At 40.7% G+C, this 23,934-nt stretch overlaps 1 protein-coding gene across 4 annotated transcripts in view; it reads left to right on the forward strand.

Annotated features, from left to right (window-relative positions):
• The window catches only part of FCHSD2 (FCH and double SH3 domains 2), a 376,100-nt gene that overhangs the window by 17,988 nt on the left and 334,178 nt on the right, over positions 1-23,934 (forward strand). For all 4 annotated transcript variants that reach the window (XM_053385391.1, XM_053385392.1, XM_053385393.1 and 1 more), the window contains exon 3: positions 15,088-15,133. In XM_053385391.1, the coding sequence (XP_053241366.1) occupies positions 15,088-15,133 (46 nt within the window). The remainder of the gene's footprint in view (positions 1-15,087; positions 15,134-23,934) is intronic.

The raw sequence follows: 23,934 nt of genomic DNA on the forward strand, positions 1-23,934 counted from the left end.
ATGCTAGTACAGCAGCAAGAATACTCATCGCAAAGAACTGGAAGACACAAGATTTACCCACGCTGGAGGAATGGCAGACGCAGTTGATGGACTACATGGAGATAGCTGAACTGACCGGCAGAATCCGAGATTTGGATGTAGAAACAATTGAGGTGGACTGGAAAAAGTTTAAAGACTACTTGCAAAAGTATTACAAACTGTATGAATCTTAAGACGGTGCATGATTTGAAAATGATACGCTTTAGCGATTATGATTAAGTAAATAGTAAACTAAGTGATAAAAGAGAAAAGGAGATAATATGAAATTGAACATGTTACGTTTATTTTAAAGGTATAAAAATTCTGACATAATATATTGAATATAGATACATAACATGTAAAAGTTACAATAAGGTATGACATAAGGTAACAAATTGCTGACATTGTTAATATAAAGAACGCAGAATCGGAAGGGGTGGGGAAGTCCAAGTTGGGATTTTTGTTAAAAAAAAAAAAAAAATGGTTTCTTGTAAACTCCTTATTTGTTTGTAATGTATAAAATTTGGAAAGAAACGTAATAAAAAATATTATAAAAAAAAAAAAAAAAAAAACAAAGCATGGATCCACATGGATCCTCAGGATCTTTGCATTGGGCTACCCCAAACTCACTGTCAAATCACATGTCTGTGGCCGCAGCATGAAGCACAAAAATGATACATCCACTGTTTCATTCAGAATTTTTTTTCTTGTTTTCCTCCTCTGTGCGTGTTATGGTCAGGTGCGTGTTATCGAGCGAAAAATACGGTACATCTGAAGGTGGGGCAGTGGATGTGCTGGACCATTGTCTTGTCTCAGTAATGGCTTGGATGAGAGCCAACAAACTGAAGCTCAATCCAGAAAAGGCTGAGGTACTGTTAGTGGGTAGTTCCCTAGACCGGATGGATGGGAGGTTGCCTGCTCTTGATGGGGAGCAGATATGTAGTTTAGGGTACTTTGGGATCCATTACTGTTTGAGCCACAGGTGGCCTTGGTGACATGAAGAGCCTTCCATCAGCTTTGGCTGGTGGCCCAGCTGTGCCCCTATCTGGGCAGGGATAGCCTCGCCTCTGTCATCCATGCTCTGGTGACTTCTAGGTTAGATTACTACAATATGTAATATGTTAAATACAGTCCAGAAACTTAGGCTGGTGAAGATTTACATTAATCTTGTCTCTGGAAAATTCTGTATCCCATAATATAGTCTTGAGAGATTTAGTAGATTAACTCTGAACGCAGTGACATTTTAGCCACTATTTCGAACTATGGGTTGGATCCCAAGAACCATGAGTGGAGTTCCATTTGTGAATGAGGCATTCCTGCCCCTTTCCTCCTGGCTGTACAAATACGGGGCAGCATTTTTGTTAGTACAAGGGTTAATGCTCACGTACGAGGATTTTCTATTCCCCCATTAATTTATCTGGAGGGTTTGGGGGAACCACAGAATTACTTTAAAGGGGTATCAGGGGATGAAAGGGGGGAGATAATTCCACTGTTGCACCAGCACAAGATTTTCCCTTCACAATCTGCTGACCGCTATATTGAATACAACCCATGGTTTCAACTAGCATGTTAGATTTTCTGAGTTGAGTCGAAACCGTTGCCCTGGGGATTTGTGAATAAAAAAGATGGCCTTGGCAGTTATAAACCCTCCAACCTGGCACACAACACCCTTTTAAAGAAAAAATATACATTTACTTTGTTGTGTATAACTAATATGTCATACGCATCGTTAACAATGATGGGGTCCAACCCTCCTTTCTGGCAAGTTTAAATGTTGTTTGCAAATTTCCATAGTGGATATTACAGTGTTTCTTGCTATAATTCCTATAGATTTTTATCTTGCTTTGACTACAGAATACCAAAGAGCCAGACTTTTGTTTATCTGTGACATAAATTGGCACCATGTGGTGTAGTATATCCATAAAATGGGTGATGTATAGGTGACATGTTCAAAGATTATGATAACACGAGGGGACAGATATCACGTGGTTCTGCTTTTTCATTGAAGTGTTTGTGAAGCTTGCAGCTGCTTCAGATAGAATTGTGTGTCAAGCTAAAACTGCACCATACCGGTATGCTTTTGGTATGTGCCATGGAATGCTTTGACTTCATGAAACAGTACCTTCTTTTATCATCTGCAAATCCAAACATCAGTGAGCACTGTGACCTTGACTGCGTGTCTTAGCTGTAACACCTTTGCAAATATCAAAATTCAGTTCTATGTCCATACAACTGTTCTTTCTTTTCTAAAGTCATGTGACTCCACCAGTGTACACAAACATTGGATCATGAGTGTAAGCTACTGCAGCTTAAAATTTCCATTCCTTCCAAGACCTGAACAGATATTGCTTGGTTATCACTTTGCAAGCTCATACTTCTGCTGTATTGTAGATCTGTGAGATATAATGACCAGAAGGGGTGAGCAATGAGGTGGCCAAGTTGTGGAAGACTCCAGATTGTTTGTGTGGGCAATGAACACAAAGGGATTTCATAGAGCTCCAAAATGATCTCTTGAAATGCTTTGAGCAGGCAAGACAATGGCAAATGTTATTCAGTGAAAGCTTAATGTGATGCACACTGGGACAAAAATTCTTCTTTCAACTATACACAGATATAGACTGAGTTGATGTAGACTAAGCAGGAAAGAGGTCTTGGGGTAGTGGGGGATTGTTCAGTGGAACGTCAACCCAGTACACAGCAGATGTGAAAGGCAGATTCCACACTGAACATCATTAGCAAGAAGATCAAAAATAAACCCACATTGTGATGCCTTTATATAAATGTATATCATGTTCACTCTCAGAATATTGTTTACAGTTCTGGTTGCTACACCTTGAAAAGCTTGAGAGGGCTATCATACTCATGTCCTGTTTTTGGTTGGGTGCTGAGAAGAAGATGCTAGACTGCATACTGTATTATTTTTCCAATATTCTTCCCATCTATGCTTTCTGGGATGGCAGTGGATGTGTTGTGCATGCAAAATCCTCCAAGTTCACAGAGTGCATCAGACCATTGCTCCATGTCATCCAGGTTCAGTTCAAGAAGCTGGGTTTTGCTTTATGAGCTGTCAACACTTTGGATCCTTCCCATATTTAGAAGCTGCCCTCCTCTATGTGTTCCGTTGTGATCTTGACCTCTCAACTTTGCATCAAGCTTGTATTATGGGGTATCCTGCAGTTCTGGCACTCCTTCTGGAGATTTGCCAATAAACTCAAGCACTTCCTAGAAGTGCTGCAATACATTTTTATTTGCACTGGCATTTATAATTGGAAGGTCATTCTAATTCTGATGCTATCTTAGTACATTAATAGGTGTATCTGATGGTTCGCTGTGGACACAGGAGGTTCCTGAATCACAATGAGTGATGACATTTCTTCCTTGGAGGAAAGAGCTGCTTTTATGCTCGACTCAGAAAGGGATACAGGATCACATGTGCAGTTTGCATGCAACTCTATTCCAGGGTTGCAGGTCTTTGCTACCAGAGGAGGCACTTGATAGTTTGACCAAGTGGTCAGGCGGCTGTTGAATTCTCTGCTGGAACTGGTGAGATAGTAGTTGCAAAACTCACATGCTTGCTCAAATAAACTTTATATGTTCTTAAGGATGCTCAGACTTTTTGTTAACTCTCAGGATTGAGTGGAGCTTTAACAGAAAATACCTCTTCAATGGTTTTGCCAGTTAATAAAGGATACCCAGTGGCTGTTTTCCACTGTTAAATATGTTGGTGGTACATGAGTCTCCAAGGATTGTAGGGTACAGGTAGCATACTTTGGAGTCCAGCCCTTGAGCCAGCCCTTGAGTTCATCTGGTGATATATATATAAACAATATGTGAAGAGATAACCCATTGGATTGTTGTATCAGCATTCTTGTTAGAGGGACAGCACTAGCTATTGCCTGCTAATTCCTGGAAATATGAAAGAGGATTGATTTTGTAGAAATTACTTGTACTACTTTTGTTCTTTGTTCAGTAAAAAATCTAATTTAATTAAAGGGTAGCTTAATACTGTCTAGACCAGTGATTGCCAAACTTGGTCCTCCAGCTATTTGGGACTACAGTTCCCATCATCCCTGACCACTGGTTCTGTTAGCTGGGGATGATGGGAGTTGTAGTCCCAAAACAGCTGGAGGGCCAAGTTTGGTCATCGCTGGTCTAGATGAAGTAATTACCAACAGCAAAAGCCAGTCAGGGCTTTTATGATGTATTTCTAGCATATTTGTCGTTGTATATATAAAATCGTGTATAAAATTGAGCCCATGTGTTACTAGCAGCTTTCATTTTAATGCAAGCAATTCTATGGTTACCTTCTTCCATAGCTACCCCGCCCTGCCCCTCCCCCCTGGGAAAAACCACCAGTCTTGGTACTCCATTGTGTCTAGGATGAAATGTTCTTCTAAGCATTTGATGTACTCCAGTGTCTTTCTGACGAAAGCAGAATTGCTGCCTAGGATTTACTACTTCTATTGCTAAGGGAATTCTAGATGCCCCAATCTGATTTTTTTTAAGCTTTGTTGCCAATAGCAACGCATTGTAATCCTTTACAGTATGTGGCTTTTCCATTTTTAAAACAGTTACACAGACTAGAATATTTTTCCTCTTGGTGTTTACATATATATATTCATGCTGCTGGGGTTAAAAGGTTTTATATAGAACTTACAAGTCCTAAATAGATATGGTGTCAGGACAATAGAATCTGACTTCTGCATGCAAAATCTTGGGTGACACAGTTTCTGTGCTAAAACGAGACGTCATTTAATTGCTTCTAGTAAAGCTATAAAGCCAAGTTTACAATTTCACAGTGTTGTAACTGACTGCCACCTGTCCTGTATTGTTGCATATGGCTTTTGGTCAGTAATAAATGACAGCCAGGTAGGAAGAATAGATGTTTCATACTGGTTGAACCTTTGTGTTAAACCACAGTGTAAAGACAATGGTTAGTGAAAGAGCTGTCAGTCCCCATGTTAATTGACCATCTTTAGTTTTATTTTTCCAAGGAACTAAACGGGAAACCCTCCGTGGCAGAAAGATTTACATAATAGCCTTTATAGGGGTAGTTGCTTTTTAGAATTTGGGGCAGTAGAGTGAACACAGTGTGTCAAAGACAAAACTTCATTTCCCAGCTTAAGATGTAACTGGCTGGACCTCTTGAAACTAGATGGTTTTTATTATGTGTAATGGTCTAATATTAAATATCTATAGGTAATCAAAAGAAAACAACATATCTTCCGCTTGGCAGCAGAGAAAGCAGCTGCGTGCACTATTTTGGAACCTGAGGCAGTCTAGGTTATATAATAGTCCTTGCATAACAGAACATGAACCAACAGGAAGGAAATATTATTTCTCAATGTAGACTTTTTGTTTGCATTTACAACCTGGCAAAACTTTACATATGAAAAATCAACATGACCTTTGAAACATAGGACCAGAAGGAAAATAATTTTCTGCATTACGTTTAGAACTTGTCCTGTGCCTCTGAAGAATCTTGGAAGCATTTTCAAATGTTAATGGTGTAAAAGAATTAAACAAGCAGAATCTGCGCATTCAAAAGCGCAGAGGGTGACATCCAGAAATTAAGCCGCAGCCAAGTGGTAAAACAGCAGGCTAGAGGAATGGCTTCTTGTCAGCAGTGAGATTCACTTGTTCCAGTTCCAGGCATCCGGAAATATTTTGCCAAAACGTTGCAAAACAACAAATAATCCCAAAGTTTGTTTGTTTATTTGTTTTAAAACTGCCTTTTGCTTTTGGAGCCTTGAGGTTCATGTGTTCTCTGCACTGCTAACCTTTTCATAAGCATAAGCTGAAGTTCCCAGGCATTTTGCTCAAGCTGAGAGCCAAGGGCTTAACATTGGAGAAGTTTCTTGTCAAATACTGCAACATTCATGATCAAATAATACAAACTGACAAAAAACCCCAACCCTGTTTAATGTGGGGGTGTAGCAAAACGCAAAAAGGCTTTCCTGCAGAAATGGTTTGTGGGTGCCTGTTGAAACTTGCGCAGTCAATTGCATATACATTCGTTGAGGGATACAGGTGAGCTGCACTGGTAGAAACAGCGCTTTTGAGATTTAAGGACCAGTTCATGCATGTATTCCATGTCTTACAGTCAGAGCTTGAAGGCTTGCAAGCCAGCGTGTAAACTCACTCCATCAAAATACCACGTGTGATGGTGCTGTCTCTGCTGTCTGTTTTGTAATGGCTCATAAGCAGTGCTTTTTTCTGGGGGGACACAGGGGTCCCCCTAAACATTTTGTGAATCTAAGTTTGGCCTCATTGAGGGGCAGTATTTCAGTATGAGTGGGAAAATGAGAGTCCCCCTAAACACTTTTTTTTTAAGAATCATAGAATCATAGAGTTGGAAGAGACCACAAGGGCCATCGAGTCCAACCCCCTGCCAAGCAGGAAACACCATCAGAGCACTCCTGACATATGGTTGTCAAGCCTCTGCTTAAAGACCTCTAAAGAAGGAGACTCCACCACACTCCTTGGCAGCAAATTCCACTGTCAAACAGCTCTTACTGTCAGGAAGTTCTTCCTAATGTTTAGGTGGAATCTTCTTTCTTGTAGTTTGGAACCATTGCTCCGTGTCCGCTTCTCTGGAGCAGCAGAAAACAACCTTTCTCCCTCCTCTATGTGACATCCTTTTATATATTTGAACATGGCTATCATATCACCCCTTAACCTCCTCTTCTCCAGGCTAAACATGCCCAGCTCCCTTAGCCGTTCCTCATAAGGCATCGTTTCCAGGCCTTTGACCATTTTGGTTGCCCTCCTCTGGACACGTTCCAGTTTGTCAGTGTCCTTCTTGAACTGTGGTGCCCAGAACTGGACACAGTACTCCAGGTGAGGTCTGACCAGAGCAGAGTACAGTGGCACTATTACTTCCCTTGATCTAGATGCTATACTCCTATTGATGCAGCCCAGAATTGCATTGGCTTTTTTAGCTGCCGCGTCACACTGTTGGAAAAAAAGCACTGCTCATAAGCAAACTCAGGTCATCAAATGACGTGTAAAGTAACCCTAATAAAGCTGGAATAGCCCTTGGTGGTTGTATTCAGGGGTCCACAATTTGCGGTCGCCTAGATTTTACTCCTCCCCAGCTCAGTTTGAACCCTTGTGCCTGCTCTACACAGTGTGTCGCATCATTTTCATCACATCAGTTTGGTATTGGAGAATGGCTTAGGATCCCAAGAATGTTTCAAAAAGTGGAGGCATCGTCAACTATAAGGGACGATGTGGCTCTTTACTAGGCCATTTATTTATGGATTGAGCATATATCTCTTCCATGCGGTTTCTTGAAAATCTGTCGTGTGGGAGAGATTGCAGGGAGTGGAAGGCAGACTGAAAAAGACCGTATCAGGGCCTGCCTCAGTTGTAATGTTGTCGTAACCCCCCAGCAACACAGGGTGACCCCCCATCTACTATCATGTGGGGCAGATCCTGCTATGTCCCCCCCCCTTAATATGCTGCTGTTGTGTATATAATTGAATGTTATTTGAAAGCTGTCTTGATTGGATTTAGGTTCAGAAAGGTGGGAGATAATGTTCATAAATAAGGTTTTAAAAGACAACTTGGATAAGTAGCTTTTAAAGTGCATGTTGAGAGTGATGGCAGAATGGCAACTAGTGTTGGAAAAATTAGACCTGGAGACTTTGAGTCACTGGAAAAGCTTCATCCTTTTGAAAACAAGTGGCAGCACAGACATAGAGAAGCTTCCCTTTGCTAGCAAGTCATATATTTACCCATGTTTTATTGCCTTACAATTGTAAATGCAACAAAGGTTTTTTCCTTTGGTTTCCATCATTGGATGTTATAGTAAAGCTGGGTGGAAAAGTCCACATGTCTTAAAAGAATAAATTCCTTTTTATATTTGCTGGACAGGTGTAGTACTTACTTTTCCTGAACTCTGACTCAGAGCATTATATACATGTGAGAGAAACTTGAAAAAAGACTGCCTGCACTCAGCCTGGTATAAAAGTCTTGGGGGACCATGGAGAATAACTAAAGGGGAAAAGATAGCATTGGACAACTGGAGAAAACTGTGAGCAGACTCTGGCTGCCCCAGCAGGTATTTGACACTGGACTGTACAGATGGGTGTCTTGCATTCACCAGTTGAATACAAAACTAGAATCAGATTGTGCACCAGAGCACTTGAAAGATTCTCCTTGTCAAATGAGGTTCTTCCACACTGTTAGTATACCTGAGAAGATCACCACAATCACAGTCTTGTTGATTTTGAAGTCTGGGCACTCTGCTTTCATGAACATGCTCCTTTCTATTACCGTTCAATGCCTTTATTAGCTTTTGGCCCCTGCTCCACCGTAACTTTCTAAACCTTTACGATCCCAGCCTGTTTCCTGCATTGAATTTCAGTTTCACTTCAATCTGAAAGCTACAAGGGTGATAGAAAGAGGATGTGCTGGCAGGTGTGGCAAATTTAGTTTGAGTCTTCATGATCTTCTGAGAATCATTAGAAGTCTGTTTCTCTGAGTTCAAATGCACCAGCTTCCTAAGATAATGAGAGGGCTTAATCTGACTCCATGCATTGACATAGGAAAAGGAAACAAAGAAAAGAATGCAATTGGTAGGCACTTAAATACTTTTTAAACAAAAATATCACAATCTACTTTCACAATGAGTGGCAGCGAGCCGTGTATGGAACTGGAGTGGTACAGTCTTAGCTTGGGCTTTTTTTCCTGTGCCACACATGCCAAAAAATAGTTGGCCAATTGTGTTATGCGGTAAATGGTAAATTTAAATAGTAATTAGTAATTATTTTAAGCAAAACAAAATTATACTGCCTTTCCCTCCTGCAGTGTGAACTTCCTTAAAGAGCCTTTATAACTGTAAATTTTATAAATTATAACTTGTGACAGTTCTTGGTACAAGGCAGGAAGCTGATTTATAAACACTGTATTAAAACAGACTCAAAGCCACAAAGCTGTCATCTAGCTCTAGCTCTCTGAAGCTAGTCTTTTCCATTCATTTAAGCAACGCTTTGCTGCATCTTGACTTAAGATCTTGCAGTGGCATTGCTTTATAAAGGCATCCATTTCAAGATGGTGTGGAGAATATTATTTGTTAATCAGGGCTATAAACTAGCTCGCCAGTTGCAGCAAACAATATATAAGGAGGCTACATTCTGTCGGCAGTGGTACGTTTGTTGCAGATCTTCTGAAACTGGAGCTGTTCATGAACCTGCCAAGTTCTGTCAAGTGTGTGTGTGTACGTATGTACACACACACACACACACACACACACACTGCTTGCTTGTTTTGGTATAAGGAGGAAGAACTCTTTTAAACGCCAGACCACATAATACTAGTTTCCTCCACAGTTATGTATAGAGGAGGAACTGATGTATCCCCCTCTCACCAGTTTTAGGTGATTCCCATGGGTACTGTTGCTAGCCTTTCTGTTCCCCTGGAAAGTCCAAAGTGTATCTTTGAACGTATAAACTACACTTATATGAAGCATGGTGCAGCTAGCTAGCAGCCCTTAAAAGGAAAAAAAAGAGAGAGAGAGAGAATTGTTGGCTTCCATCATTCCATTCCCATTGGATTGAAAAGCTTTCCCTAACTCTTGTGTATGCTTTTTCTCAATGCTTCCTTTGTCCTTCCCTAGTATTTTATTTGTAGAAAGAGGCAGGGGGATCCAGCAGAATGAATGGTGGGGACAGCAAGAAACTTTGGGTCAACCGTCTTACGCAACAGATTTTTAACCAATGTTAGAAACTCAGATAGGCGCCAAATAGCTCCTTAAAACCAGTGTTATAGTTGCCAAAATGGAAACCTAGTTGCCATTTTGGGGCCAGAAGGCCCCAAAACTGCGTTTTTCAATAGAACTTTCTGATCGTGCGGATAAAATATGATGGATGGAATTCTACGGGATGTGTTGCTAGTGTGTGAAAATAGTCAAAATCCGAGGATCCCCAGGCATGCATCTCCAGATGGTGGAGACTTCAGGCAACATCGTGGCGCCTGGGCATCTTCACTTGGTCGCAAGTGACGGATAGCCAGGTGCAAAATGCACCTGGTGAATTTCAAACGCTGCTTTTAACTACGCCTTAGGAAGTCATCCAATGTGAATGGGTCTGTTGTTAATTGTCTGTCTGGACGCATGCATGGATATCTCCCTTTCCCAATGTAATAGCAGGGACTGGTTAGAAGTGCACCAGAAATGTCCTGACTATTGTGCTCTCTAACCTTGGCTCACGCCTTCTTGCTATCCCCTATGTCCATTCTACACCAGTCTCCTGACATGGCTAATACCTCTACCATGTTTCTATCCCCACCCCTTCCCTTTTATTGATTCTAGGAGTTCCCCTGGTTTTGAAGTCTGCTGCTTTGAGAAGAGGCCCTCGCTTCTCAGAGAGCATGGTGGAATCTCCCTTTTAGGGCAGAACTGTCAAACTCATGGCTGCCTGTTTTCTATTAGCAACCAACAGAGCGCACAAGACAGAGACTCAAGCTCTTCTTTTGAAGTTTACCTGGGGCTACATAAATTATATTTACTGAGCGCTTGGCAGGCGCATGTTACAACTGAGGCCCCGCGGGGTTCGCTGGCTTGGCAGGTCTGCCCCAGGAGCCATCCTTTGTCTAGCAAATCTTAATGGGGCAGTAACAAGAAGGCCAGAACATGACAATCTCACTTAATTTCAAATGAATGAGTTGTATATAAAATTCCCATCTGAAGAATTTGCAGAGGAAGCCAATTTTGTACCAAAAATGACATCTCTCCCCATCCCCTGGTTGACATAGGTTAACTGTTACACATATTCTGTTTCCAAAGTAAAGCTTTTTAAAGCATTTACATGTTTGTTTTCTATCTTGGCGAGCACTTGAGAGGCAGGTGGATTGTTGGGGGCAAGAAAAGATGCATTGCGGAGTCATGAGGACCTGATATAACTGTGGGAGAATATATGGCTGCTGCACATCACCCTACCCAAAGGCCATTGCTAATTTCTGCCCAGCCCTGATTCCTGTGTGAGCAGCTTCTTCTGATGTCTGCATATTGTCACATTTTACTCTGCATCCATGAAGCCCAGGCAGTTGCTTTTTAAAGGAGGCATAAAACAGGTACATGATTTTATGCTTGTGCAAAGGTGCTTCCTGGCCCTGAGTAGTTTAGGAGGATAAATGTGAACTTAAATCAGCATATTAAAAAAAAACCAGGCAAAGCATTTTCCCCACCTTGGTCATGTAAAACAAAACCTTTTGCTTTTTCTGTGTGCTCTTATAGAAAAAATGAAGGTAAACATTGGACGCATACGGCATAAATACCTCTGATAGGACAAGGTTTCTTTACTTGACAGATTTCTTGAAAACACCAGCTTCTGCCTCAGAGACAAGGTCGAAGGGAATGCAGTTCACCATCTTTAGCCTTCTTTTGTAGCAATTATTAATGTCGAAGTCATGCATATAAAACAGCAGTTGTGAATACATGTGCGTAATGCATAACAGATGGGGGAGGGGGTTGTGCAAGCAAATAGGCTCTTTCCAGGATTTTAATGAGTGCTACAGAAGGCTTTTGTTAATATATAATGCCAAACATTCACTACTAGAATGCTGGTGAACAAACAAGCCCCCTCTCCTCTCTTGAATTAAACTGTTAAATCTGAAATTCTTGACATTGTACAAATGTGGAATGTCAGATTACTCAGGATAAGACAGTAAATGTTTTAGATCAGTGACTTTTTCCCCTGCTGCTAGCAGAGGTTCTTTACTCTTGGGAAATCTGACTCTTTAAATCTTGTTTCTCTTGATGTCTTGTAATAAACGTCTAGATGTCATAAGAGGGTTCCTGTATAAACTGTCCTGAGGTGGGGGGAAAAAAGCTTTGTATATGTCTGTTTAGGGATGTCAGTAACACAGCTGGAGAGAACACAAATCCTGAAAACATAAAAGGCTGGTACTGTCAATCTCCAGTATTGCTTCTTCCTAAGTCAATTCTTTGCAAAGAGAGAATAAAATGCAATAGCTAGTTCATGCTGCAATTAAATATTGGGGGCAAGAGAGGCTTTTCCTGTACGTTAGAATAGCATCGCTACAAAGCAAGATTTCTAACATGCTGCTTGATAATGATCACAGGGGACAAAAAGAAAGTTTTTAATCATTGTAGTGCATTCTGTGCAACTTAGTCTATCTGCTGTCGCAAGAGACAGGAGTATTTTATGTGAATTGGCTGCAAAGCAAACTAATTTGAGGTTGTTTGAGGGGTAGGGAGCCTATTGCTATAAAATGGATTAAGACGACAAAAAAATCAGTTTCTGCTTCAGCTGTTGACTAATTTGGAATGCAGGAAAAAATTAGTCTATTTGTACAACATAACTTAGTTTTGTTTTTGTTTTTTACTTTCTTCTGTAATTTTCGAAAGGTAAAATGCTGCCTTTATTGGCATTTCTAACAGATGTTGGTTATTCTGTATCTTAAAAGCTGCTTGACTCTTTCACAAAGTAGCATGAGCAACGCTCATGGTTGCTGTACAGTATTCGTTCCTGCAATAGAGCTTCAAGTTATCTTGAAGGGAGACTCATACAAAGCAGACATCTATGAGAGGAAGCAAGTATGAATTGAACTTATGTTTCAAGTCAGCTTCTTAGGGGGAAATCCTCAAGGCTTTATCACTACTGTTAGTTTATGCTGGGGGGGGGGGACACAGAAAAGTTTTAAGCTAAACTGTGAGCCATAGCTTGATGCAATTACACAAATTTGCATATTTCTGCAACTCCTGCTCTCGCATAATTTATCATGGTTTTGCTAATCAGAGGAGGGGCAAGGGCTTTGAAAAATTTCACAGATTTTAGCAGTCAGAAACGTGCTTTTAAAAAAAAAGCAAGCCAAGATTATGAATAATAACTCCATTCTAAACACTATATTCTGTACTCATGCAGAATTGCAGGAAGCACACGGCCCTGACTAAAGCCTGAATGTGTACACCTAAATCTTCTTAAAAATGAATAAAGGGGAAAAAATTATTTAAAGCTAATAAAAATATTGGAAAGAAAGAATTGGTTTGAATATTTTCATTTGAAGTATATAAAAAGGTAAGTCAGTAACTTACTTGGTTTGAAAAATTGTTAGTATAATTACAGGTGACTCAGAAGGAGTTATCTAAATTTTATGTGGTTTAATGGAGAATGAAAAGAATGAAAATGCATTATTTGAAACCCTAATGATCAAATTATTGTCAGGTAGTGATTAATGAAAATATAGAAAGAGCATTTTCATCATCGTCATCATATAGTATTATTTTTATTTTTATTACCTGCCCATCTGGCTGGGTTTCTCCAGCCACTCTGAGCAGCTCCCAACAGAATATTAAAAACACAATAAAATATCATACATTAAATTTTTCCCTAAACAGGGCTGCCTTCAGATGTCTTCTAAAAGTCAGATAGCTGTTTATTTCCTTGACATCTGATGGAAGGGCACCACCACCAAGAAGGCCCTCTGCCTGGTTCCCTGTAACCTCACTTCTTGCGGGAGGGAACCGCCAGAAGGCCCTCGGAGCTGGACCTCAGTGTCCGGGCAAAACGATGGGGGTGGAGACGCTCCTTCAGATATACTGGGCCAAGGCCGTTTAGGGCTTTGAAGGTCAGCACCAACACTTGAATTTTGCTCAGAAATGTACTGGGAGCCAATGCAGGTCTTTCAGAACCAGTGTTATGTGACCTCAATTAAAAATCTCAATCTCAACATGACTAAGTAAAATAAATAAGGATGCACTTGTGTTAGAGATGTGCTGAACCAATACCATATGGCTTTCCAGGTGGGCATGTAGAAATATTCAACAGCTCTGAAAGAAGCCTGTCAAAATTATTAAGAATTGCTATGTGTGAATTTATTGATACCATTAAGGCTATTACATGGTTATAATGAGGACCTGGTACCTAAAAGATAACAAGAATTGATGTAAATTCCTACAGCTTGAAGAAAGCTTGTGTTGAGCTGAAACTCATCTGTTAAAATTGGAATATATTTTCATGGAAATATAGCTGTGTTGCTAGAGCATGAGGCTCTTAATCTCAGGATTGTGGGTTCAAGCCCCATTGCACAGGGTTGGACTAGATTATCTTTGGTCCCTTTCAACTGCAATTCTATGGTTCTAAGTTTCTGGTATAATGTAATATTAATGGGTTATTTTATATAGAGCATATGATTTATAACCATTATTGACTAACTAAAACAATAAGAAAATACAGTACTGGGAGGTTTTAATCTCAGTTTTCAGTTACATGGTCTTTATGTTATTTCTCTATTGAGAGTTTCCTTTTAAGTAGATTATATATATTTCATTCTGGTGTTGCTTTTATTACCAAGAATTTTAAAATATATCTTGGAATGTTCAGGTTATTACTTGGCAAACCTTTACTGAATTTGCTGAAAAGTAGAAAACTGATAAAATAAACACCAATAAAGAATGAATGTCTTTTCACCTCTCAACTAGGACTTGTTCATTACAAGGAATAGAATTGTAAATTGACATGCAGATTTTCAGCCTGCATTTAAAGAAAGCCGTCCTGATGCCCTGGAGAGTGATTTAATTTATTTTAACTTAAAACCTTTGAAATTGCTAGGCTTGCCTAATATTTATTTGTAGTTTGCCGCTAATGAACTTAGGAAATGGAAAAAAATCCTCAGAAAAATGAAGCACTGGGAAATTTTCCATTTCACTTCACTGACAGTAAGGGGATCTATGCCAATGTGACTGAAGCAGGACATTTCTTTGAGAGGGGATGAGAGTCTTGCACTTGGAAAAACTGGCCAAACATGCTAAGGATAGAACTGGAACAGTTCGTTTCAAAAAGCCTGGGTGTGTCTCAGCTGGGCTGGTTGAAATATCTTGTGGCATCCCCAAGAACTGTCCTCCACTTGAGGCGGAAGTGCTTCTGAACCCATAAGCTGCAGTTGCTCGATAATGTTTTAATGTTCCTCATCCGTGTGTTTTCTTGCCAGGGCAAATCTACAAAGTAAACTGAGCTTCTGCAGAACTTATTTTTAAAGTGCATCAGTTGCATTTGCACTGTAATACTCTCTGTTTTGATGACGTTTCCTTCATGTTTCTTGTAGGATATTCAGTCAGAAGAAGGCTGCAATTGAGAGAGAATATGCCCAGGTAAGTCGCAGAAGAACTCTGTGCTGATTGTCTGAGGGCTGGCAAAGTGTCTCTTTTCCTCTGCTCCAAGTCTTCTCCCCTCCCATCTAACCAAAAAAAGGCCGTCCTGGTGACACGGCCACTGCCAACAAGGCAGACCCAGAAAAGGTAGCAGCGGTCCCACAAAAATTAGGTATAGAGAAACTTAACTAACCTCCACATTCCTGGCAGTAGGAATGTTCTTGTTGTATACAGGGTCTTGCTGATGATCTGTTCCCTTGCCTCAGGTGTGAGACATTTGGCGTTCCTTCTTCCAGTGCGCTTAAGACAGGGATCGGCAACCCAAGGCCCATGGGCCGGTAGCGGCCCGCGAGGCTTGTCTAACCAGCCCATGGCGACCCCTGCCCGCTCTTACCAGCGCGGCACGGGGACCAACTTCCGGGTTGATGGTGCCTGTGCGCACGAGCGCTCCTCCACCCTTGATGTGCGCCGGAAATAGTGTGTGTGCATGCGTGCGGGATGGAGAAGCGTCCGGCACCCGTGCGCATGCGCACACACTATTTCTGGTGCTCTTCCAGGTCAGAGTAGCGCCGGAAATAGTGTATGCGCACGGGCGCTCCTCTTACCTGGAAGAGCGTGCATGCCCATCCTCTGATGGACGGAGCGTCAACCAGCCCACCCTCCGATTAAGGTTGCTGGCCTCTGACTTAAGAGCTAGGAAAGAGACTTTGGAGTCTTTGTGCTACAAGGCTGGGATAGCATAACGCGGCCCTGCCTTCAGTGTTCTGCACATTGTACTCTATTCTTAGTACACTTATTGCGTGATCCAGTGTGGTGCTGTTGAATGGCTTTGGACCTCTGAAACCTAGGGATAAATCTCCTTCACCGTGAAGTCCCTAAATAGCTTTGAGAAATGCAGGGTCTGCCTCATTAAAACAGAAATAGGAGCACTCTTCTCAGGCTCTCTTAAGAAGATGAATTTCACGAGAAATTGGATATCCTTTGCACATTATATCCCATGTGAACAAGAAATAATACCAACAGCACTAGTGAAAATGCTGCACGGATGCACACATGTAACTATTCTGGTTTAATTTGGTGCAACTGAACTATTCATGTGCCTGCAAGTGTCTGTGCTTTGCTGGCATGCTGACCATCAGCTCGTTAGGCGAATTTGGACACTAAATAAAAACATTTTCTGTTCTGTCTGTCTGCAACATGTCTGAAATTCATTTTCATTATTTCTGACAAGGAATACATGTATAATGCCTGCTGGTCGCAGTTCTGTCAGACTTGTCACATTTTCCCCCCTTTCTGTCTCTCCTTCTGATATCTTATGGTCTGTCAATTACCAAACATTTATCTTCAGTTGTTTGTTGTTTGAAGGCAGGGGAAGAGTTATTGAGGGGAAATGTAGCTTGCCAATAAATTTTGAGTGGCATGTTGAAGACCACAAGCAGTGAAGAACAGACCTCATCGTGAAACATTTGGCTTCAGCGAGTCCCTCTTATTGCCCCTTCCGTCGGGCAGAAATAGTAACCTTTTTTCTTGCTCTTCAGAAAACGAAATGGTACAGATGAAATAAACTGCTTTGTGTGAGTTCTTTGGTGCTGTGCCAGCCGTGTCTTGTTGGAAACAAAGAAATGGCAATGTTTTGTCATTTAAGTCCTATAATAAAACATACTGAATTGCAAAGGCTGTACTCTTTCATGGTCAAAAATGTGTCGATTGAAGGAACATGCGCCAGGTAGGAGACCTTGAAGCGGATTGAAACATGAATTGGATGGAATAGGTCCATCCTTCAGGCGTAGGTGTTTGTGTATAGTCCTGCTGGGGCCCTTTTCTGTAGCAGTAGTTAAAGTTGGCCATGGTTACCATACATTTAGTACAAATTAAGCCAGACTTTTATTGACCATCCTAAGGACGTCCCTGATTTAGTGAGCAGGACTTTACAGGAGACCCCACCAGATGCATTGGATGGCTATGAGCCCAGCTGAGCAAGATGGTTTGAACAGTGCTTTTTTTCTTAGTCTAGGGAATATAAGGGGCACAGTGAACTCCTTAAAGCCTGTTTCCCCTCACTGCAGTGCTAGAAGCAGTGCTTTCAGTCGCAGAGAAATCCAGAAAGTGTTGACAGCTAAAGAAAACAGAGAGAATGTTTAAGTTAAATCTGTTGTAAATGATTATTCAGTGTATAAGGTCCTAAGTGTACAGTAGCTGACTTGTTTGGCTTTGAGCAGATAAAAAGCCTTCTATCAGCCCAGCTCTCCAGCCTTACCCTCCCAAGGAAAGAAGGGGGGGGGGAGCGGAAATGTAAGGGTGGCCAAGTCGACTCAGGAAAGTGGCCTGTGCCAGCTGCCAAGTAATAAAAAGGCAGGCTCCTAATCTGACAAATATTTGCTACCTGCAGGGAGAAGTTCCTGTAGGGCCAAAGGTAGAGGGTTATATTTGGCCGACCATGGTGAAGGCTGCAGTGCTGCATCTGCCATTGTCATAATTATCTTAAGCAATTCAGGATCAAATTCCCATTCCTCACCTGAAGTGTAAACATTCACTTGGATAGCCTTATTTCATTAACGAAGCTAGAAACCCCCCCTTTTTTTTCAAATTAATGCTAGAGGGAGCATGCAATATCATTGAGATCTGAATCCACTAGTGTGACTTAAGGCTGCAAATTCTACACAGTTCCTAGGAGTTTGTCTTATTGAACTCTGTGGGAATTTCCTCTCAGTCAATGTGCATGAGATTGTAGTGCGAGGCAAGTTAAGATCTGGGTTGCTGTCCAGACAAGAAAAATACTTACTGAATGAAAGTATTGGATTTAAGTTAAAACCCACCTTCTGCATCTTTCAGTTACAGCACGTTACTGAACTTGTTGGCATAATGGTAGTGCAACCCATCATGTCATCTCTGTCTAGTAGAACTTGCATTCTCTAGCTTTTCATGGATCCTTTAAGAGTGCTTTAACAGGAAACGCACACACATCCATTGCCCAGTGATCTGAGGACCACTCCGCCCTGGCTTTGTTTGAACATATTGCATAGAGTGGCATCAATTTCATGTGGCTACCCATTTGGACATCTAGAAAACTTTAAAAAAACTCATATATTTAACTTAAGATGCATGCCCTGGTGGTTACTGTATCTTTAATGTGAACTGATTATAGTGGTTTTTATTATTATTAGTTTTATTTATATTTTATATTTTTTCTTATCTTAAATTTCCAAATAATAAAGGGGTGTGTGTGCTTGGTGCTTAATATTTTAAAATTAAAAGTCCAAATTCTGTGCAGTGGGGTGGTACACTTTTGCAACCTGAACTATTGCGTCTTTTTTTTTTAAAAAAAAGATTTTTATTAAAGTTTTCAAATTATTACAAAAAGAAAAAGAAAAAATACAAAATAAAAACAGTTAAAAACAATTCAATCTTTCCGTGTCTTATCTTTCATTCGCTTGTTCCTCAGACCACCTCACACCTCCCTTTTTTGTATCCAGTTCAATTAGTTGGTTCAGCAAATCCTTTCCCTCTTTGTTTTTATCCTAATCTTTAATCTTAATATATTATAACTTTAGATTATCCCCTGTTAACAATCCATTTTTACACATCTTTATAACATTACTGCTGAAAACCACTTAACTTCAATCCAACATCATTCTAACATTCATTAATTTTGCAGTATTTCTGTAAATAGTCTTTAAATTTCTTCCAATCTTCTTCCACCGACTCTTCTCCCTGGTCTCAGATTCTGCCGGTCATTTCCGCCAATTCCATATAGTCCATCACCTTCATCTGCCATTCTTCCAGGGTGGGTAGATCTTGTGTCTTCCAATACTTTGCGATAAGTATTCTTGCTGCTGTTGTGGCATACATAAAGAAAGTTCTATCCTTCTTTGGCACCAATTGGCCGACCATGCCCAGGAGAAAGGCCTCTGGTTTCTTCAGGAAGGTATATTTAAATACCTTTTTCATTTCATTATATATCATCTCCCAGAAAGCCTTAATCCTTGGACACGTCCACCAAAGGTGAAAGAATGTACCTTCAGTTTCTTTACATTTCCAACATTTATTATCGGGCAAATGATAGATTTTTGCAAGCTTGACTGGTGTCATGTACCACCTGTATATCATTTTCATAATATTCTCTCTTAAGGCATTACATGCCGTAAACTTCATACCTGTGGTCCATAACTGTTCCAGTCAGCCATCATAATGTTATGTCCAACATCTTGTGCCCATTTAATCATAGCAGATTTCACCATTTCATCCTGAATATTCCATTCCAACAGCAAGTTATACATCCTTGACAAAGTCTTAGTTTTGGGATCTAACAGTTCTGTTTCCAATTTTGTTTTTTCCACCTGGAATCCAATTTTCTTGTCCAAATTGTATGCCTCCATTATTTGATAATAATGAAGCCAATCTCGCACTTTGTTTTTTAGTTTTTCAAAACTCTGCAATTTCAATTTATCTCCCTCTTGTCCCAAAATTTCCCAATATTTCGGCCATTTGGCCTCCATATTGAGTTTTTTCTGAGCCTTCGCTTCCATCGGAGACAACCACCTTGGGGTTTTGTTTTCAAGTAAGTCCTTATATCTTATCCAGACATTAAACAATGCTTTCCTGACAATATGGTTTTTAAATGCTTTATGTGCTTTGACCTTATCATACCATAAATATGCATGCCATCCAAATACATTATTAAAACCTTCTAAATCCAAGATGTCTGTGTTTTCAAGAAGTAGCCATTCTTTCAACCAGCAGAAAGCTGCCGATTCATAATAAAGTTTAAGGTCTGGCAGGGCAAATCCACCTCTTTCCTTTGCATCCGTTAATATTTTAAATTTTATTCTAGGCTTCTTGCCCTGCCAGACAAATCTAGAAATGTCTCTCTGCCACTTCTTGAAACAATCCATTTTATCCAAAATTTGCAATGTTTGAAACAAAAATAACATTCTAGGCAATACATTCATTTTTATCGCAGCAATACGGCCTAGCAATGAAAGCTTCAAATTTCACCAAATTTCTAAATCTTTTTTCACTTCCGCCCAGCATTTTTCATAATTGTCTTTAAATAAGTTCCCATTTTTAGCTGTCATGTTAATCCCCAGGTATTTCACTTTCTTAACCACTGTTAAACCTGTCTCGTTCTGAAACCTCTCTCTCTCAATCGCTGTTAAATTTTTCTCTAAAACCTTTGTTTTTGACTTGTTCAGTTTAAATCCTGCAACCTGACCAAATTCTTGAATCAGTTCCAAAACTCTTTTAGTACTAGATATGGCTCCTGTAATGTCAATACTAAGTCATCTGCAAATGCTCTCAGTTTGTACTGTTTAGCTCCGACTTGTATACCTTTAACCAACTGGTCCCTTCTAATCATATTCAACAGGACCTCCAGGACAGATATAAAAAGCAGTGGAGAGATTGGGCAACCTTGTCGTGTCCCTTTTTCTATCTTAAATTCCTCCATCACCACATTGTTAACAATTAATTTGGCCTTTTGTTCAGAGTAAATTGCACTTATACCATTTCCAAAACCTTCACCTACCCCCATCCCCTATTGCGTCTTGTCTATTAGACACAAGTTTGTCTTCTGCTAATGTCACAAGGAACAACACAGAGCATTGCAGACTTCCACTAGGACCTGTTTGGCGTGTTCTTCCCCAGGGTGTTCTGAGATTTCACTAAGCGCTTCGAATATTGTCATAACTTTCTATGTAGCCCTAAGGTCCTTCTTTTTTCTTTTAAAAAAGGTTATAGCCTAATTTGAAGGAGTGCTGCATTTAGTGATAAGGTTCAGACTCCAGTTCAAATGGCCAGAAGACTGACTGCCGTGAGCAATGTGATCTTATTTAGCCACTACAATGGGGTAAAGGAAATATGCTTAGATTTTTCCTCCCCTTTCATAATTTCTGTGCTATGAAGTCATCTGTTAAGAGTTTTAAATTGTGTGTGAAAGATCATGGTTCAGATCCCAGGGACTGGTGAACTTCCTGTGAAAATGTTATTTTGTTCAGTGTGAGAGAGATAACATACAGTGGTACCTCGGGTTAAGTACTTAATTTGTTCTGGAGGTCTGTACTTAACCTGAAACTGTTCTTAACCTGAAGCACCACTTTAGCTAATGTGGCCTCCCGCTGCCGCCGCGCCACCAGAGCATGATTTCCATTCTCATCCTGAAGCAAAGTTCTTAACCCGAGGTACTATTTCTGGGTTAGAGGAGTCTGTAACCTGAAGCTTCTGTAACCTGAAGCGTATGTAACCCGAGGTACCACTGTATAGCTTAATGTCTCCCATGCTAAACAAAATATTTCACACAAAATTTAAAACCCTTAACAGATGATTTCATTATAACTCTGCTGGTTAATTGCAAACTATAGAGAAAGAAAGCATGCATACACTGACTTTAGAAATCACTGGCTGAAAGTCACACATTCATTTCACAGAATGATCAGCCCTCTCAGTGGGTTATTATTTGGATAAAAGCTGCCTGAAGTTGGACTCTAGCGATGTCCAGAGGGCCAAAGGTTCCTCACCCTGACGTAGTAAGTTGCAAGCTTAATGTATATGTAATGACCAAAACAGTTCTTCGCTTTTAACTTCAGCATGCTTTTTGCTCACGAGGAATGAAACACATATTTTAAAGAGTCACTTTATATGTTTGCATGTCGCCCTTTTACAGAAGTCAGAATGGCGCATGTAAGACTTCCTTTTCCCTTCAGTTAGTGCCTAGCCTCTTCCCACATGGAGAAACGTTTGTGGACTAATGCGAGATCTGAACTTCCAATACTGAGCAAACTCCACTGTCTCTGAGTAGTTTGGTTTTGGCTCATAGCTTTGACAGAGCTGTAGGGAATCTGAAATATTTTTAGTCTCTCGGTAACAAGACACCAGTTTAATTACTCAGATTTCCTTATCCACAATGGGTAGGTAACAGTCTTCCTTGGCGATGAGATATAGAAGGTAACCTCAGTTCCAAGGTTTAGCTTGTAAGGTCACACTCAGCTTTGTACAGGAAGAAGGGTTCGATTTCCCTGTCTCTAAAATGTAAGGCCCTTAGTACAATCACGGGAACACCCTTGCCTGACAGCATATTATAGGACAGGACAAATCTGGGATGGAGAAGCAGGGAGTGCAGGCAAAGTCCCCTCCTGAAGATCTGTCTCTTATCGAAGCCTGTGTGTTGTCCTAGGCCGGGAGAGTACATCTGAAGGCAGCCCTGTTTAGGGAATCTTTTAATGTTTGATGTTTTACAGTATTTTTTCTGCCAACCTAGCAGTTCGAAAGCACGTCAAAGTGCAAGTAGATAAATAGGTACCGCTCCGGCGGGAAGGTAAACAGAGTTTCTGTGCGCTGCTCTGGTTCGCCAGAAGTGGCTTAGTCATGCTGGCCACATGACCCGGAAGCTGTACGCCGGCTCCCTCGGCCAGTAAAGCGAGTAAAGCGAGATGAGCGCCGCAACCCCGACTTTTTTGGAAGCCGCCCAGAGTGGCTGGGGAAGCCCAGCCAGATGGGCGGGGTATAAATAAATTATTATTATTATTATTATTATTATTATTACAATTGCAAATTCACACCATCCCTCAGTGGTGGAGACAGATAACTATGATATCTCACTGATTTGAAAAGTCTATCTGTGGCCTTCTGTTGGCATGCAAACTGCCACTTCATTCAAAATCACACCATTGCAACATCTGGAAATTCAGCAGAAGCTCAGTTTGTGTAATGAGATTCCTTTAATGGCCGTTGAAGATGGTAACCAAGTTATTGAGAGAGAATCAAGAGTGGGTAGACTTTAATTAAATATCACATTGGCCACAAGCCCAGAAGCAGCACTTGGATAAAAAGAGGTGTGTTTATGAGATACAGACTACTTATTTTTTTTGCTTTATTTATTGCCATTGGCTTCAAGATACTCAAGCAATGTGGATGTTCAGTCTGTATACAGGTACAGGAGGAGTATTGTTGCCAGTTATTGGTATCGGTTCTTTCTTCTTTTTAAAAGAAGTTTGCCCTGAAGTTACTTTTTTTTATATGGAGGAGTTAAAAATCTCCAAACAAGCATAGCTGTGTAGACAAAAAGCTGTCTCTCCCCGTGTGTGCATGTTGTGCGGACTCTGCACAGGAAAATTCCTGAAACCCCCCGACAATTCCTTAAGGGCATAAGAGGTAAGGAGAAAACGTAACAGTTCCCTCCGTTGCCACCTGCTCACTTCTTGAAAAAATGGAGTGATGCAACACTGGAGTCATATGGGATTGCAGATCCTTCTTTATGAAGTGGGAAATTGAGTTTTCTATTATATTATCATCCATTAAATTTCTATATTGCCCCTTCATCTGAGGATCACAGGGCCATTTTCAGTATAAAAAACCAAAAGTACATAACACAGTAACAAACAGAAACACACGCACACACAAAGTTTAAAAGGCCACAGATTATTTAATTAGCCAAAGGCCTGGGAGAAGAGGAATGTTTTTGGCTGGCACCTAAAGATATGTAATGAAGGCGCCAGGAGGGTTTCCCTAGGGAGACCATTCCACAAACGGGAGCCATTGCAGAAAAGGCCCTGCTCTCGTGTTGCTGCCCTCCAGGCCTCTTGTGGTGGAGGCACATGAAGAAGGACATCCGATGATGATCACAGGATCTGGGTCAGTTTTCTAGCTCATGTAAGAAGAGCTGTGTGTCTGTCCACAGATTAGCTTTCGTAGCTTCCTTTACTTTCTCCATTCTATTGACAAATCTCTGCAGCGCGCTCTTCTCCCTTTAGTGTTTTCCCATTCACAGTTTCCTGTTATTGACGAGACTTCTATATCACACTGGAGTG

Source organism: Podarcis raffonei, chromosome 4, assembly GCF_027172205.1.
Source record: "Podarcis raffonei isolate rPodRaf1 chromosome 4, rPodRaf1.pri, whole genome shotgun sequence".
NCBI lineage: Eukaryota > Metazoa > Chordata > Lepidosauria > Squamata > Lacertidae > Podarcis > Podarcis raffonei.